Here is an 18,906-nt window from a genome sequence, read left to right on the forward strand (position 1 = left end):
ATGATTTCTTTTTTAAGAGAGGAAGAGAAGTCAGGGTCGGCACAGAGGGAGAGGGAGAGAAAGAATGTAAGCAGGCTCCACGCCTAGCATGGAACCCAATGTGCGGCTTGATCTCACAAACCTGAGATCATGACCTGAGTTGAAAATCAAGAGTCAAATGCTTAACTAACTGAGCTACCCATGTGCTCCTTCCCTTTAAGGATGATTCTTTTTTTTTTTAATTTAAGATTTTATTTATTTGTTTATGAGAGACACACAGAGAGAGGCAGAGACATGGGAGAGGGAGAAGCAGGCTCCCTTCAGGGAGCCTCATGTGGGACTTGATCCCAGGACTCTGGGATCACAATCTGAGCGAAAGGCAGATGTTCAACCACTTAGCCACCGAGATGCTTAAGGATGATTCTTAATCTGACTTTAGCAAAGGGATGGATTTTATTTTATTTATTCTTTTTCTAAAGATTTTATTTATTCATCCATGAGAGACACACACAGAGAGAGGCAGAGACACAGGCAGAGGGAGAAGCAGGCTCCATGCAGGGAGCCTGATGTGGGACTCGATTCCAGGTCTCCAGGATCAGGCCCTGGGCTGAAGGCAGTGCTAAACTGCTGAGCCACGCGGGCTGCCCAAAGGGATGGATTTTAACTGACTTAGTAGAATTGAGAAAACTGGTTTAGGAAGAGTAGAGCAAAAGCAATAGAGAAAAGCAATTCTATTTAATCCTATTTACCAAAAAAGAAAAAAAAAAAAAAGGAATCTTCACTAAGCTGTGCAAATGGCAGTGTAAGTCTTCTCCGAAGTGAGAATTAAAGGATATAAGGGAAAATGAGCATAATGGTTTGTAAGCTCTTTAAGAAAATTTTAGACCCTAAACTACAGGTTAACATCTTGCAGAGATAAAACAGAGGGTCTTTGTACTAGGATATCAGGCACAGCTGGGAGGCAAGGGCATCAAAGCACAACAGGGGCATGACATAAACATATGCATGCTGGACGCGGAGACTCTTGTTATTTTCCCACACTTGTCTTTCAAAATCTTGGCATCCCAGTCTTTATCCTTTATGTAGAAAATAGGAAGTGTTCTCTGGAAAACCTTTCCAGCCCAACAGGAAAGACCTGAAGACATTGACAAAGTATTTTTTAAGAAATGGTGGGCAGCCTGGGTAGCTCAGCGGTTTAGCGCCGCCTTCAGCCCGGGGTGTGATCCTGCAGACCCGGGATGGAGTCCCACATCGGGTTCCCTGCATGGAGCTCCCTGCTTCTCCCTCTGCCTGTGTCTCTGCCTCTCTCTCTGTGTGTCTCTCATGAATAAAAAATAAACAAACAAACAAACAAATAAATAAATAGGCAGTCAGTTCCACCTACAGGGAAGTGCAGAAATGACAATTCCTCCCATGTACTCGGAACTCCCATCAGCTGTTGAGTCTGTCACCCTTAAACTTGGATAGACTACCAAGGTTTACCAGACATTTATGGAAATATTCTATTATGAGAGATAAATAAAGGTCAAAGTAGCCAAGACCAACTCCCCTCTCCCCCTAAAAAAGCAATTTAGGAGAAAATAAGACTATACAGAAAATAAACAAAAACAAATGCCATAATATCATCAATGATATGAGAATGTATGGGTCCATGAAAGAAGAAAACAAGAATAGAATACTTTTTATTAATTTTAAAAGGGGGGGATCCCTGGGTGGCGCAGCGGTTTGGCGCCTGCCTTTGGCCCAGGGCGCGATCCTGGAGACCCGGGATCGAATCCCACATCGGGCTCCCGGTGCATGGAGCCTGCTTCTCCCTCTGCCTATGTCTCTGCCTCTCTCTCTCTCTCTCACTGTGTGCTTATCATAAATAAATAAAAATTAAAAAAAAAATTTTAAAAGGGGACATAAGAGACAAAGTTAAAAAGTCCTTGGAAATTAAAAACATGATAACAGACATAAAAACTCTATTTTCTAGGAATGAAGGATGTTTCTAGACTGAATGCCCAGTATAGTGGGTGAATATAGACCTACAACAAGCATACTGGGCAATAAGAGGATTCTAAAAACTTTCAGAAGAAAAAATTAGGGCATATATAAATAATCAGTAATCAAAGTAGTTTATGACTTTAAAAATTTTATTTATTTATTTATGAAAGACACAGAGAGAGAGGCAGAGACATAGGCAGTGGAAGAAGGAGACTCCCTGTGGGGAGCCTGAGGCAGGACTTGATCCCGGGACTCTGGGATCATAACCTGAGCCAAAGGCAGATGCTTAACCACCCAGGTGCCCTCAGCTCATGACACCACCCTGGATGTTTCCATAGGGTTTCCCCAGCTGATGAGGTTGGATGTTGTAAGCACCTGATTTAATGTAACACTGTCTTATTCTCATTTATTGCCTACTGTACCTTAATCTATGTGTAAATTCCTTTCCTCTTCTGTTTCTGTTAGGTTTCTAAAATAATAATAAAGTTTCCTTTCTTTTTTGAAACAGAAACATGGCTGTTGTGTCTTTGTTCAGAACAGCACCCCTATGTTTACTGCAGCATTATTGACAATAGCAAGACATGGAAGCAACCTAAGTATCCATCAATAAATGAATGGATAAAGAAGATGTGATACATATACGTATATATACACATACATACATACATACGCTGGAATATTACTCAGCCACGAGAAAGAATGAGATCTTGCCATTTGTGAGAACATGGATAGTCCAAGAGGGTATTATTCTAGATGAAGTAAGTCAGAAAAAGACAAATATGATTTCGTATTATTCATTTCATATTTCATATGATTTCAGATATTTGTGGAGTCTAAAAACAAAATGAACAAAAAACCAGAAACAGACTCATAAATACAGAAGACAAATTGGTGGTTGTCAGAGCATAAGGGATGGGAGGATGAGTAAAATAGGTGAAGGGGATTGGGGGGTATAGGCTACAAGTTATGGAATGAATAAGTCACAGGGATGAAAGGTACAGCACAGGGAATGAAGTCAACGATATTATGGAAGTGTTGTGTGGTGACAGATGGTAGCCATACTTGTGGTGAGCATAGCATAACATATAGAGTTGTCAAATCACTATACTGTTGTTTTATTTTTTTAAAGATTTTATTTATTTATTTATTTATTTATTTATTTATTTATTTATTTATTTGACAGAAAGAGAGGAGAGAGAGCATATGCAGGGGGAGTGGCAGAGAGAGAAACAGGGAGAAGCAGGCTCCCCATTGAGCAGAGAGCCTGACATGGGGTTTGACCCCAGGACCGCAGGATCATGACCCAAGCCAAAGGCCTATGCTTAACCAACTGAGCCACCCAGGTGCCCCTTAAATCACTATATTGTACACCTAAACTAATATAACACTATGTGTCAGCTATACTTCAATTAACAAAAACTCATCTTCGAGGTATAGTTTATATATAATAAATTGCACCAGGTTTTTACTTGAATTTTGATAAACATATGTATACATCTGTGTTACCACAGCCTCAATCTAATATCCATCTCTTGGTGAATCAGACAGCAGGTTTTTCCTCCATCTGAACAGATTTTTCTCATTGATAAAAAACAAAATGGAAGATCTGGCTTGACTTAGAAGCCACAATGCTTATCTTTAAACCTCAAACCCAAGATCATACTCTGCATGGTGTAAAGTAGAAATGGAAGCAACTAATATGACTGGATCAAGTGGGTTTGTTTCTCCTGTCTCCACTCAATCCGATTCTCACAAAGCAGAATAGCTGGTAGAGTTGCTCTCATTAATAAAATGGTTATTTTTCTATTTAAAACCCAATTATGCTATCCCATGCTTTTTGTAGATTCCCTACTTACTGATTTTCTGTCCTATAATCACTAACATTTAAACTTTACGTAAAATGCCGCATCTAGGAAGATGAAAACGGTCATGCAAACTAAGCAGGGAAGCTGGATGATGCTCAAAACAACATGAAGCTTCCTCCTTTTTTCTACCTAAAGTAGTTATAATAGTCAATATCCCATATTGGCCTGTAGAAAACTATTTTTAACAAACATGCAAGAATATATGGGAACATAAATATGAATGGAAGAGTTTCAGTGATGCCGGTACTTTTGTCTGGTGAGGACCTTTTCCATAAAAAGCAAAGGTTGTAGTCCCAAGCGGAAAATTCTGGCCTGAGATCACCACTCTAGAAATCACGTTTATAAGGATATGGTATCTCCCTGCTCTGAAGCTTCCAGAAGCTCTTGCTTGCCCTGATTCTATAAAAGCAGCTTTTATAAGTTACATAAGTTAAAGTTTCCCCCTGGGTCTCCTGAGGGTGTCTGGACAATTCTGAAATACACCAAAGGGCATCTGATGGTCTTGAGTAAAACCACAAAAGTTGCAGTGCCCAACACATAGCTGGTACAGAGAGACTGCCTTTTAGGATCATCTATAGTTTTAATAGCTATCCCTATTACACTATTGAGTGACATAAAGTCTCATCCAGTCAATGTTCTTGAGCCTTAAGTAGCTGCTCACCTGCGCCCCCAACCTCTTGTCACCCCCAGGCTCAGGCGCTGGTTACCTGACATTGTGGGGCTGCTTGTCACAGGACAGCACAGTGCTTGCAATGGATTGCTGCAGATGCTGTCGCTGCCTCCTCAGGATCTGCTGGAAGTCATCTTCCAGGGTCTGGACCACGTAACGCAGAAAAAGGACTCGCCCAGGCAGATTCTGTCCCTATGGAAGAAAAAATGAAAAGTATTTCCTCTCAATTTCCTGAGTATTGGGTTCTCAGAAATACAAGTGCAAGGGAAGGCCATGTGTCAACAATGTGTCTGTATCTAAAATCCTCTCCTGAGAGAGAGCAGGCAGTCTAGGTCATTACAAAAGAGGGAAAATAGGGCAGTCCCAGATCTTGGAGGCTCACGGCTGTAGACTTCCTAATTTTAGGAAATAGATAACCATGAGAGAAGTCAGTCTCTCACTAAACTTGACTATCAGTCTCAGGATAAACCCCAAACTGTGGATATCAGAATGGAGAGACAAAAACTGTTTTCTAAATGACCCTGTTGAGCTGCTGGGTCAGCAACCATGATGTCCATACCACTGTTAAATTTCTAGCAACATGAGCTGATGTATATTGTTATTGCTTAAGCAAGCTGGGTTTTCTGTTACAGGTGAAATGATCATTAGAAAGCCCAACTGATGGAGATAAAGAACGTAGGCTTTGATGGCACACAGACCTTATATATTTATTTTTGTTTGAATTTTTTATAGATTTATTTATTTATTCATGAGAGACACAGAGAGAGAGAGAGAGAGGCAGAGACATAGGCAGAGGGAGAAGCAGGCTTCCCACAGGGAGCCCGATGTGGGACCCGATCCTGGATCTTGTGAGCCGAAGGTAGACGCTCAACCGCTGAGTCACCCAGGTGTCCTTGTTTGATTGTTTTAAACTCATATCCACACCTTATTCAACTCACCCTTCTGAGTCTCAGTGTCTTTGTGATTTATGTGGTGATAACCCTGACTATACCAAAATCAATGTAAGTACCTGTGACACACCAGGCAGACACATACCATTTGTTGGTCTCCCTTTACTGGGAGACAAGTGCTGGGACCCAGGTCCAGGAGCTCAGGCTTTGAAAATTCAAAGGGTAAGGCCCCAAACCATTTCTGGGCTCTTTAGGAACTTTTCAAACACCAGGGAGTAGGCATATATTCTGAGAATATACACTCCTGGACTAGGGTACGATTTAGTCAGTAGGAAAAAGAATGACCATTGTAAGCACAAATGATTTCTTTCTTTTTAAAGAGGAGGTGGGGACGGGATAACTTTGTCTTTCAAATGTGTATATTTTTTCTCTAATCCTTATTAATTGGTGAAAATGATTTCTGAAAAATCAAGTACTTGCACTAGATTTATGATGGAAGTCTTCCACTAACACCATTCTCCACTACTGCTTGCCCCCAGCAGTACCCTCGAGGGAACTTTTAAACTCTTTCTTCTGAAAGTTACTGTAAACATCTCTAAAAAATATGCTATCACTATTTTTTTGATTTATCAACTTTAGACATTACCTATTGGCTTCTGCTGTGCTAGATAAGGATTTAACTCAGTTATGCCACTTCCCTGCTTCTCTTCTAAAATAACTATCTTGATCTACGTTCCATCATCTATAGGTAGTATGTCTTAAATCCCCACTTTTTAAGATAAAGATGTTATAGCAACACCGAGGGAGAGGCAGAGACACAGGCAGAGGGAGAAGCAGGCTTCATGCAGGGAGCCCGACGGGGGACTCGATACCAGGTCTTCAGGATCAGGCCCTGGGCTGAAGGCAGTGCTAAACCACTGAGCCATCTGGCCTGCCCAAGTTTTAGAACATCTTCATAGGGGTGCCTGGATAACTCAGTTGATTAAGTGTCCAACTTTTGGTTTCAGTTCAGGTCATGAGCTCATTTGGTTTCACTCAGTCATGAGACTGAGTCCCATGATAGGCTCCATGCTCGGTGCAGAGTGTGCTTAAAGATTCTTTCTTTCTGTCCCTCCTCCTACTCATGCGTGGTCTCTTGCTCTCTCTCTAAAATAAGTAAGTAAATCTTAAAAAAAAAAAAAAAAAAAAAGAGAACATCTTCATGATTGAAATAAGATCTCCCATACTTGTTTACAGTTAATTCCCATTCCCACCTCTAGCCCCAGGCAACCACTCCTCTACTCTACTGATTTGCCCTTCTGGACAGTTCATATATGCAGAATTATACAATATGTGATTTTGTATATGTGGCTTCCTTTTACTTAGCTTAATATTTTTTGAGGCTTGTCCATATCATAGCATGTATCAAGGGTTCATTTATTTTTTTATTTTTTTAAGGTTTTATTTTTAAGGGTTCATTTATTTTTATTACTGAATAGTACTCCCATGTATGAATAAAGCACATTTTGCTATTCCATTGAACTGCTGATGGACATTTGGGTTGTTTCCACTTTTTGACTATTACGAATAATGCTGCTACGAACATTCCCATGTAAGCCTCTGTTAGACATATATTCTCATTTTGGGGGTATTGGTAATTGGAAGTGGAATAGCTGGGTCATATGATGAGTTCATGTTCAATTTTTTAAAGAAACTGCCAAACTGTTTTCCAAAGTGGCTGTGCCATTTACATTCCCACCAGCAATGTATGAGACTTCCTGTATCTCTGCTTTTGTGGCAACATTTGTGATTACCTATTTTCTTTCTAAATTTTAAAAAAATTATGGCAAAAACATATAAAATTTACTATTTTAACCATCTTTAAGTTTACAGTTCAGTACTGTCAAGTATATTCACATAGTTGTGCAACAGACCTCCAGAACTTTTCCATCTTGTAATATGAAACTCTATACACATCAAACAATAATACCCTATTTCCCTCTCCCCCAACCCCTAGTAACCCACATTCTATTTTCTTTAAAAAATTTTTTTTGGAAATTTAAGTGGGCTCCATGCCCAGTGCAGAGCTTAATGTGGGGCCCAATATGGGGCCTGAACCCATGACCCAGAGATCAAGACCTGAGCTAAAATCAAGAGTTGAAAGCCCAACCAACTGAACCCCGCCCCCGCCAGGCACCCCTATTTGTTTTTGGGTTTTTTTTAAGATTTTTTATTTATTCATGAGAGACAGAGAGAGAGACAGAGAGAGAGAGAGGCAGAGACACAGGCAGAGGGCGAAGCAGGTCCCATGCAGGGAGCCCGATGTGGGATCTGATCCCGGGTTTCTAGGATCACAACCTGGGCCAAAAGCGGTGCTAAACTGATGACCAACCCAAGCTGCCCTGTTTTTTATAGTAATATGATTACTGTAGACACCTTGGGTACATCAAATTATATAGTGTCTTTTTGTGACTGGCTTTTTTCACTTAGTATCTTGTCTTCATTATGCTACCACCCATGTTGTAGCATAGGATGGGAGGATTTCCTTCCTGTTTAAAAGCAGAATTAGTATTTCATCTTATCTGCATATATCCTATTTTGTTTACCTAGTCATCTGTTGATAGGCACTTTGGTTGCTTCTACTTCTTGGCTATTGTGAATGATGCTGCTATGAACATGAATGTGCAAATATCTCTTCAAGACCCTCTTTCAATTCTTTTACATATATACCAATGTGGGAATATATGAAGTGGGAGTGATGGGTCATATGGTAATTCTATTTTTAATTTTTTGAAGAACCACCATACAGCTTTCCATAGCAATTACACCATTTTATAATCCTACCCACAGTGGGCAAGTGTTCTAATTTCTTTATATTCTTGCCACTACTTACTTTCTGTTAAAATTTTTTATTTTAGGGGCACCTAGGTGGCTCAGTGATTGAGCATCTGTCTTTGGCTCAGGGCCAAAGATCTTGCACTGGGCTCCCTGCAGGGAAGCCTGCTTCTCCCTCTGCCTATATCTCTGCCTCTCTCTCTGTGTCTCATTAATAATTAATAAAACCTTAAAATTTTTTTTGTTTTAATAGTACCTATCCTGATGAAAAGATACCTCATTGCAGTATTGATTTGCATTTCTCTGTGTTTAGTGATGCTGAGCATCCTTTCATATGCTTGTTGGTCATTTGTATGTCATCTCTAGAGAAATGTCTATTCAAATTGTTTGCCCTTTTAAAAACCAGGTTATTTTGTTTTTCAATTTTCCCTTTAATTCTGACAGTTCTGTAGTAAAATGTTTAAATTTTGAGTTATAGGAGTTCTTTATATAGTCTGGATATTAAGCCTTTATCAGAAATGTGGTTTCACAATGTTTTCTCCCATTCCATAGACTGCCTTTTCACTCCTATGTTCTCTGATGCACAGAAGTTTTAAACTTTGATGTAGTTCCATTTGTCTATTTTTGCCTTTTTTTGCTTGTGTCTTTGGTGTCATATCCGAGAAAACAATGCCAAATTCAATGTCATGAAGCTTTCCCCTTTATTTTCTCTTAAGAGTTTTATAGTTTTTGGTTTGTTATAGGAGATCTTTTTCTACTTTGAGTTAATTTTTGTACATGGTATTAGATAAGGGTCTAATGTGATTCTTTTGCATATGGCTATCCAGTTTTCCCAAAACCATTTGTTGAAGAGACTATCTTTTCCCCCATTGAATGGTCTTGGCACCTTTGATGAACATCATTTGACCATACCCACAAAAATTTTTTTTGGTTCTCCATTTTATTCCACATGTCTATACGTCTGTCTTTATGAGATTACACACTGTTTTGATGACTGTAGCTTTGTTATATGTTTAAAATCAAGAAGAATGAGTACTCCAACTTTGTTCTTCAAGATTGTTTTGGTTACTCAGGATCCTTTGAGATTCCATATGAATTTTAGGATAGATTTTTCTATTTCTGCAAAATAAATGCTGCTGGGATTTTGATAGGGGTTGTGCTGACTCTGTGGATTACTTTGGATACTACTAACATCTTAACAATATTAAATCTTTCAATCTATGAACATGAGATACTTTATCATTTATGTCTTCTTTATTTCTTTCAGTAATGTTTTGTAGTTTTCAGTGTATAAATTGTTCATCTCCTTGGTTAGCTTAACCCCTAAGTATTTTATTTTATTTTTTTTAAGATTTTATTTATTTATGCATGAGAGACACACAGAGAGAGGCAGAGACATAGGCAGAGGGAGAAGCAGGCTCCATGCAGGAGGCCCGATGCGGAACTTGATCCCAGGATCGGGATCACATCCTGAATCAAAGGCAGGTGCTCAACAGCTGAGCCATCCAGGCGTCCCAGTATTTTATTGTTTTTGATGCTATTGCTAATAGAATTGTTTTCTTAATTTCCTTTTCAGATTGTGAGTATACAGAAATGCAATTGATTTTTGTGATTTTGTATCCTGCAATTTTGCTGAATTTGTTTATTAGCTGTAATTTTTCTGTATGGAATCTTTAAGGCTCTCTTCATATAAGATCATGTAATCTATGAAAAGAGATAATTCTGCTTCTTGCTTTTCAATTTGGATGTCTTTCATTTTCCTTCTTTGCTAACTGCTTTGGTTAGAACTTCCAATACTATGTTGAATAAAAGTGACAAAAGTAGGTATCCTTACATTATTCCTGGTCTTGGAGGAAATGCTTTCAGTATTTCACCATTGAATATGTTTGCTGTGGGTTTTTCCATATGTGCTTTTTATGAGATAGTTTCCTTCTATTGCTAGTTTGTTGAGTGTTTTTATAATGAAATGTGTTGAATCTTGTCAAATGTGTTTTTTGCATCAATTCAGATGATCATGTGGTTTTTGTACTTCATTCTATCAATGTACTGTAATTCACTGACTGATTTTTGTATATTGAACTACTTGTATTCCCAGATAAATCCCACTTGATTATGATGTATAATCCATATGATATGGTGCCAAATTTGGTTTGCTAGTATTTTGCTGTGGATTTTGCATCAATGTTCATAAGGGATATTGGTCTGCAGTTTTCTTCTATTTTTTTTAAAAGATTTTATTTACTTATTTGTGAGACACACACACACACACACACACACACACACACACAGAGGCAGAGACACAGGCAGAGAGAGAAGCAGGCTCCATGCAGGGAGCCTGATGTGGGACTCGATCCTGGGTCTCCAGGATCACGCCTTGGGCTGAAGGCAGGCGCTCAACCGCTGAGCCACCCAGGGATCCCTGCAGTTCTCTTCTAGTGTCTATATCTGGCTTTAATATCATGGTGATGCTGGTTTCACAGAATGAAGATACTTTGTATGATATTGATCTTTTATTTTTTTATTTTTTATTATTTATTTATTTATTTATTTATTTATTTATTTATTTATTTGATATTGATCTTTTAAAATCTATTGGAACTTAATTAGTGGCCTAACATATTGTCTATCATGGAATATGTCCTGTGTGCACTAAAAGGAAGGTGTATGCTGTTGTATGTATATACAGAATACAGAATATTTTGTATATAACTATTTGATCTGGTTGGTTTATTGCATTAATTTTTCTATTTCCTTAATTATCTTCCATTATAGTTATTCCACTAACTACTGAGAGTGGGTCATTGAAGTCTCCAATTATTAATATAGAGTTGTCTATTTTTCCCTTCAATTCTGTCAGTTTTTGCTTCATATCTTGATGGTCTGTCATTACATACATAATTATTTATGATTGTTATATTTTAGAGCTATATTGAACCTTTTAATTAATGTACTGTCCTCCTTTATCTCTTATAATATTTTCTGATTTAAAGTCTCTTTAGCCTCATATTAGTATAGTCACTTGTGCTCTTTTGGTTACTATTTACATGGAGTATCTTTTCCCATTCTTTCACTTTCAATCTACTTATATCTTTAGATCTAAAGTGAGTTTCTTGTAAATAGCATGTAGTTGGATCATGTGTTTTTATATTCCATCAATCTCCATCTTTTGATTGGAGAGTTTAATTCATTTACATTTACAGCAATTACTGATAAGTAAAAGAGCTCAGTTGATAGAGCATGCGACTCTTGATCTTGGGGTTATAAATTTGAGCCCCAAGTTGGGTGTAGAGATTACAAAAAAAAAATGTTTTTAAAAAGCAATTACTGATAAGGAAGGATGCACTTTTGTCATCATGCTATTTGTTTTCTAAATGCCTTATAGATTCATACTATAAATAAATAAATAAATAAATAAATAAATAAATAAATAAATAAATGCCGTATAGCTTTTTTGTTCCTTATTTTCTGAATTACTGTTTTTTATTTTTAGTTGATTTTTTATAGTGAAAGGTTTAAATTCTTTTGTCATTTTCTTTTGTGTATTTCTATTGCTATTGTCTTTGTGGTTATCATCATGATTCCAATTAATATTCTAAAGTTATAATATTCTAATTTGAATTTATACAAGCTTAACTTTAGTAACATATAAAAACTGTGCCTTGGGTAGTCCCGGCGACTCAGTGGTTTAGCGCTGCCTTCAGCCCACGGCGGGATCCTGGAGTCATGCGATCCTGGAGTCTGGGGATTGAGTCCCACATCAGGATCCCTGCATGGAGTCTGCTTCTCGCTCTGCCTGTGTCCAGAATATTCTAAAACTCCAGAATATGTTTGATTCTTTCTGCCTCTCTCTCTGTCTCTCATGAATAAATAAATAAAATCTTAAAAAAACAACTGTGCCTTTACAGCTCTATTTTGGTTGTTGATGTCATATAACTACATCTTCATACAAAACAAATTAATAATTCTTGTAAATGCATTAGTGTCTTAAATTATGTAGAAAGCAAAATATGGAATTTCAAAGTTATAATACTAGCTTTTAGATTAATAATTATGAAACTTGAATTAGTTACTTAACCATATACAAAACCAAATGTTATAAAATGTTACAATAATAGTAGTTTTTATGATTGCCCATGTATTTACCTTTACTGACATCTTTATTTCTTCATATGGCTTCAAGTTACTATTTGGTGTTTCATAATACTCTGCAGGATCCCCTTTAGGCTTTTTTGCTGGGCAGGGCTAGTGGAAATGAACTCCCTCAGCTTTTGTTTATCTGGGGATGTCTTTATTTCTGTCTCATTTTTGAAAAACAGTTTTGTGGAATAAAGGAATCTTGGTTGAGTTTTAATTTTTAGCACTTTGAATATATCTGCCCACTACCCTCTGGCCTTCAAAATTTCGGATGAGAAATCTGCTTATTATCTTACTGAGATCTGGTATGTGATGTGTTGCTTCTCTCCTGCTGCTCTCCCTCATTTTTGAAGGATGAGTTTGCCAGATACAGTATTTTTGGTTGGTAGCTTTTTTTCCTTCAGTACTTTGAATATAACATCCCATTGCCTTTTGACTTGTAAGGTTCTGCTGAGAATCTGCTGAAAATCTTATACAAGCTCTCTTCTATATGGTAAATCACTTTTTTCTTGTTGTTTTCAAGATTCTGTCTTTAACTTTTGACACTTTGATTATAAAGTGTCTTGTTGTGGGTCTCTGGTTTAACCATAGCGGAGTTGAGATTTATAAAACTAAATATCCATTTCTTTCCTCAGATTTGGGAAGTTCTAGGTCATTATTTTTTCAAATAAGCTTTCTGCCCTTTTCTCTCTTCTCCATCTTGAACTCCCATAATGTATATATGGTCCACTTAATTACGTCCCATAGTCCCTTAGGCTCTTTTCAATTTTCTTCATTATATTTTCTTTTGCTCCTCTGATTCAATGATTTCAAATGACCTTTCTTCAAGGTCATTGACTGTTTTCTTCTGCCCATCAAGTCTGCTAGTGAATTATTCAATTCTGTTATTTCGGCTCCAGAATATGTTTGATTCTAATAGTTTTTTGTTTAATACTCTAATTTTGTTCATGCATCATTTTCATGCTTCAGTTAGTTGTTTACCTCTCTTCTCTTTTAGCTCCTTGTACATTTTTTAAAAAGATTTATTTATTATTTGAGAGAGGGAGTGCACATGAGTTGGGTGCGGAGCAGAAGCAGAGGGAGAGAGATAATCCCAAGCCAACTCTGTGCTGAGCAAGGAGCCCATTTCAGGGCTTGATCCCATGATGACTTGAGCCAAAATCAAGAGTTGGATGATTAAGCAACTGAGCCATGCAGGACCCTCCTTGTGCATTTTTAAGGTAGTTTAAAAACATTCTTTGTCATGAAGTTGAGAAATGTGTGTTTCTTTATGGTTGGTTTCTGGAACTTTACTCTATTTCTTTGACTAGGACATATTTCCCAGTTTCTTTGTATGCCTTGTAATCTTTTGCTGAGGTTTATGCATTTAAAAAAACAAATACCCTCCCCAGTCTATCCACTGAGTTTATTAAGGGTAAGATCTTCACCAATTAGCCTGGACTAAAGTTCTGGACTCTTAGGCCTCTGCTGGGTATGTGTTTTCTCTGGGCTTGTATCTGTGCTTTTATCTGTCTTAATTTCCCAAATCGCTTGCTTTTGTTTTTTCTCAGGAGCACATAGGCTATTGTCCTTCTCTTACCTGCCTGTGGAACTACAAATCCCTGAAGCTCTAACATGTGGCAGTGGTCGCTTCACTTTTCAGCAGCTTCCAAATTATCCCACTATTCTCATCGGTGATCTGAATCAGGTGAGACCAAACTGTCCTTTGCACAGTTCCCTAACAAGCCAGGGCACTGGAGTCAAAGTCTACTCTTTTGTTTTGACACTGAGGGGAGACCTGGGGAATATGAGGTTTTCTCCCAGTTGCATCATGCTATGCTGGGGAGGGGAGAAGCATAAGCACACAAAATAACACAAAATTTCCTACTGCTTTCATTGAGTCCCTTCTTGATTATGCATTCTCCTGGGTACCAAAGCTTCTCAACTGATCTCCAGAGTTTTCACAGAGGTATTCTGGTCCATGTTTTTTTTTTGTTGTTGTTGTTTTGTTTTGTTTTTAGCATGGCATCTTTATAGGAGGACAATAGTCTAGAGCTTCCTTGTCTATCATCTTGGTGGTTTCCCAAATCATTCTTAAAGCTCTAAGTTATTTTGCTCCAATCTGGACTGAATGCTCTCTAGGTTTACTATTCACCATAATTTTAGGAATTCTCTTCATTGTTCTCTTGGATTAGATCTAGTGTTTCCTGGATCCTGTACCTCCCTCTTTATTATTATCCTATTCTTTTGACGCATACCTTTAGGTAACCAAAGAAATGGGGTGTGGAGATATTTTTTCAAGTTCCTGCTTGTCTTTATGCTACACTCACACTTGAATAATAGTTTTGTTGAGTACAGACATCTAAATTGAAAGTAATTTGTTCCATCCAAGTGTTGGGGGTGAGCAGACAGAAAGCTGGCAAGTAAGTTTAGGGATCCCTAAAAGTCAGAATGTAGAAAACTTTTTTTTCTGGAATACTAACTCTATACTAGGTGCCATTGTTTATGGCAGATGGTTCATTCAATGTTTTTAGACAATAAATCCTCTGACTTTTTGCCTGAAATTAATTTGGTAACCTGATGACTCAACTTCCTGTACTCAAGAATGGAGAGTTTGTCAGTTCCATCTACAAGCTTTCAACAGTTTTACAGCCTATGTCTGACTCCAACCCTCTTATATATGTTGTTTCTGAGTTGAAAACAAAAACACAACAACTCCGTGCTAAGCAAGGAGCCCATTTCAGGGCTTGATCCCATGATGACTTGAGTGCTCTGCTCTAAGTGCAGATTTCCTCTCTCCTTGGCCGCATATATTATAGCCTGTGGCTTTCTCTCCCTAGCTTCACCAGTCAACACTTACATTTCCTTTAGTTCTTCTAGTTTTCATTCAGGTTTCTTGCCCTTCCCCTTATTTTTGTTGCCATGCATTTATATCTTTCTCTATTCATTGACTATTCCTTTTAATGGTATCTCAAGAAGGAGAGGAATAAGTAAATGTACTTAATTTTGAATTGGAAGACAGCATATACCATTTCAGCAGGAATTTTTTTATGGGGGTGAGAGTAAAAGGAGGGAGTAATGGCAAAGACTTTACTACCAGATTTGCTGTCACACTTGTTTCTAATTAAAACTTCTTGTGCAAAAGATACACCCTCATAATTATTATGTTACCTCTTCCTCCATAACATAAGTGAGCAGCTTCCAGTCCCACTCCACTGTCTTGGCATTAGCTGGATGTAGCCTGAAAGTCAAGAGACATCAATTAGAATTCTGGAGAGTTCAATGAAGAGGGGATGGGATGTAAAAGATGCCAGAAACAAGAAACCTCTTATCCTCACTGCTCTTGCTCATCCTTTGACATGATACTATGCCGTCTGAGGGTAGTGGAACTTCAGTATTTTTTCTATTCACTATCCACTTCTCTTTTGGAAGGCATCACTATCCCAATTTTGCCTTGAAGAAATCAACTTTTTATTACTCTTAGCCCATTAGCTTTATCTACCAGGATCCTAGGATGAAGCCTGTGAAGCATATTTAGCCAATCAAGATATTCTATCTCTCACTTCACAGTGATTGGTTAAAAAATGGGCTCATGTTCTATGTTATGCCAATTAAAGCCTACAAGACTCAATTACAGAACTCTTGTGTGATTATAAAGGAGGTGGATTCTCTCTCTCATAAAAGCTAGAACTAAGAAGACTACTATGTAGACCCTGAAAAGGGAACAAAGCAGGACTGAAAAATGGAGTCTGGTAACCATTCTGAACTGAAATAAGTCTTATTCCTAGGTTTCTAGTAACATGAATTATTAAATTCTCTTTAATCAGCTGTTAAAGTTAGTTTGGATTGGGTTTCCTGACACTTGCAACCCAAATAACACTGACATACTAAGTCACCCTCTCTAATGGTTAGCTGAATCAAGCTTAGGCAAAAGAGAGCTATGCCCTGAGTTCAGGCTCCCTAGGAGATTCACCAACATCTAAGGTTCATACTGTTGAATTTTCATGAGAAGCATATAGGCCTCCTTCAGGACATCCACAGTCTCAGAGCCACTGAGCAGGATTTTCTGGATGATGTGAGCCACAATTTCTCTGGGTGGGTAATGCTGGGGTGACACAAAGTCCATCAAAAACTGCACAGTCCCCAGGGGAAAATTTTCTTCAATGGTGTTTGTTACCATTCTTAGTCTTCGATGAGGAATGGGTTCTAATTTTTGACCCTTACTCTGTAGAGATAAAAAGAAAGAAATTAGGATAGGTTTCTTTTTTTTTTTTTAAAAGATTTTATTTATTTATTCATGTGAGACACAGAGAGAGAGAGGCAGAGACATAGGCAGACTCCCTGCAGGGAGCCTGATGCGGAATTCTATCCCAGGACCCCAGGATCATGACTTGAGCCAAAGGCAGACACTCAACCACTGAGCCACCCAGGTGCCCCTAAGATAGGTTTCTACAGACATAAAAACAAGAGGTTCTGAAATAGGTTAGATAGATAGATAGCAAAATTTTCCATGCTTTTGAAATATTCATAATTAAAAATAAAAAGACTGAAAAGTCTTACCTAAAAACTTTTAATGACATGGGAAAATATATATATTAAGTTAAAAAAATAAGAATTTAAAGTTGTACATATAACATAAAATATTATATTATAATAAAATATAGCATAGAAAAAAAACATACAAAAGAGTCAATAGCTAGCCTAAGTTGATTTTGTAGTGAGGGTGAGAAGATAGTTAGGGGTAGTTATGATACTATATCAGATACTGAAATAAAGAGATGAAGAAAAATGTTTTAAATATGTTTTATTGTTAAAAGAAGAATCCCATTTTGTTGATTTACTGTCAACAGTAAATGTTAAGTTGCTTCCCCTATATCCCCCAAAAGTATGTATGTATATAAAAAGACTGGGAGAGAATATGTGAAAAGTGGTTTTCTATTATCTGGGTGGTGGGTAGAATTATTGATGATTTTCCTTTATATGCTCTTTTGTATTTTTCCATAACTGATATACATTACTTTCATAATCAGAAGGAAAAAAACATTTAAGTTTTTTTAAAAAGATTTTATTTATTTATTCATGAGAGACACAGAGGGGGAGAGAGAGAGGCAGAGACACAGGCAGAGGGAGAAGCAGGCTCCACCCAGAAGCCCGATTCAGGACTTGATCCCAGGACCCCAGGATCACACCCCCGGCTGAAGGCAGGCACCAAACCACTGAGCCACTCAGGGATCTCCATATTTAAGTTTTTGATATTGAAATGTAACAACAAGAATAATTTTTGAACATTTACTTTACCCTCACTTTAATTCTCACAAAACTCTAATAAAAACATACTATTATTATTTCTATTTTATAGATAAGGAAACTGAGATTTAGAGTAAGCATTTGTCATGCAACAAATGGCAGAAGCTGATTTCACACATGGGTGGTATAATTCCAGATCTACCCTCTACATTCATGCTACCTCTAAATAATAAAACCAACAATAAATATATTTTTGTTAAAAATCCCCATCATTAAAAAAAGTTAAAATGCCTATGTATAAAAAGGCAACTGAGCAGGCAATACACCAAAATTATTAACAATAATAAATGCTGACCTATAGCACCATAAATAATTAATTTTTTATATTTTAAAATGTTTTATATTAAGAATATTTTTAAAATCTGAGAATAAGTATTTTTTTTTTTTTTTTTTTTTTTTTTTTTTTGAGAATAAGTATTAAACTTAAAACATCAACCAAAGATTTGACAGCTTATGTATAACAATAAAACAGAGATGGGTGGAATTATCCATCTAGAAAATCTCCTAGAGAAGTCCAGTGAACTTTCTTTATGCCTCAAATCACCTGAGAGTAATCCCTGATATCACTGATCAGAGACCAATACTGTACCTCTTAATGAAAATTAAGAGCCAGAGAAGACAAAAACAAAAAATCTTACTTTGATTACTATTTTATTTGTGAGGCACTTTACCTATATTTGAATCTATATTATTAATTTCTTGCCCACAAATGGGGACAGCTACAAAGTTAATAAATTCTTTAATAAAGTTAATAAATTCTTTTGATGCTCATATACTTATCAAACATTTCTTTAGGCCTTGTATGGTGGCTTTGTGGTTTATGTGTTTACTTTTAAGTCAAATAACTTTATAATATGGTCATCATGATTTATTTTAGAGTTAAACCAAGAGAGACTCAAAGATTTAAGGCCAATGGCTGGTAAATGGCAGCATGGGGACTGGCTAACATCTTCTGGGGGAAAAATGACCTAGTGAAGTATTTATTAAAAGCCTAAAAAAAAAAAATCATAGGAGAGACAGAAAAGATTTACAGATGAACTCTAGATGACCGAGTTTCTTTAAAGTAAGAAATAAAGATTAAGAGGAAAAATCCCTTTTGTTTGGCTTAATTGCCATCTTTTAATCTAAGCAATGTTTACACAGAAAGGGGATGTGGTATTCCCATTTGTATCTACTGGCAGCTTCTCTAGTTGAGCAGTACCTACAAAGCACTACAGCCTTGACTAGGGAAACACAAACTTTCTCAAGTCCCCCAAATGCTCTTTATAATATCTTGATGCAT

At 37.2% G+C, this 18,906-nt stretch overlaps 1 protein-coding gene across 2 annotated transcripts in view; it reads right to left on the reverse strand.

Annotated features, from left to right (window-relative positions):
- Window positions 1-18,906, reverse strand: part of SIMC1 (SUMO interacting motifs containing 1) — a 77,335-nt gene that overhangs the window by 26,684 nt on the left and 31,745 nt on the right. For both annotated transcript variants that reach the window (XR_007410194.1, XM_025435207.3), the window contains exons 3-5: window positions 16,310-16,542; window positions 15,489-15,558; window positions 4,538-4,692 (exon numbers count right to left, since the gene is read on the reverse strand). Coding sequence is in view for 1 of the 2 variants with exons in the window: in XM_025435207.3 (XP_025290992.3) it covers window positions 4,538-4,692; window positions 15,489-15,558; window positions 16,310-16,542 (458 nt within the window). In the remaining variant the exon portion in view is untranslated. The remainder of the gene's footprint in view (window positions 1-4,537; window positions 4,693-15,488; window positions 15,559-16,309; window positions 16,543-18,906) is intronic.

Source organism: Canis lupus, chromosome 4 (genome assembly GCF_003254725.2).
Source record: "Canis lupus dingo isolate Sandy chromosome 4, ASM325472v2, whole genome shotgun sequence".
In the NCBI taxonomy this organism is placed as follows: domain Eukaryota; kingdom Metazoa; phylum Chordata; class Mammalia; order Carnivora; family Canidae; genus Canis; species Canis lupus.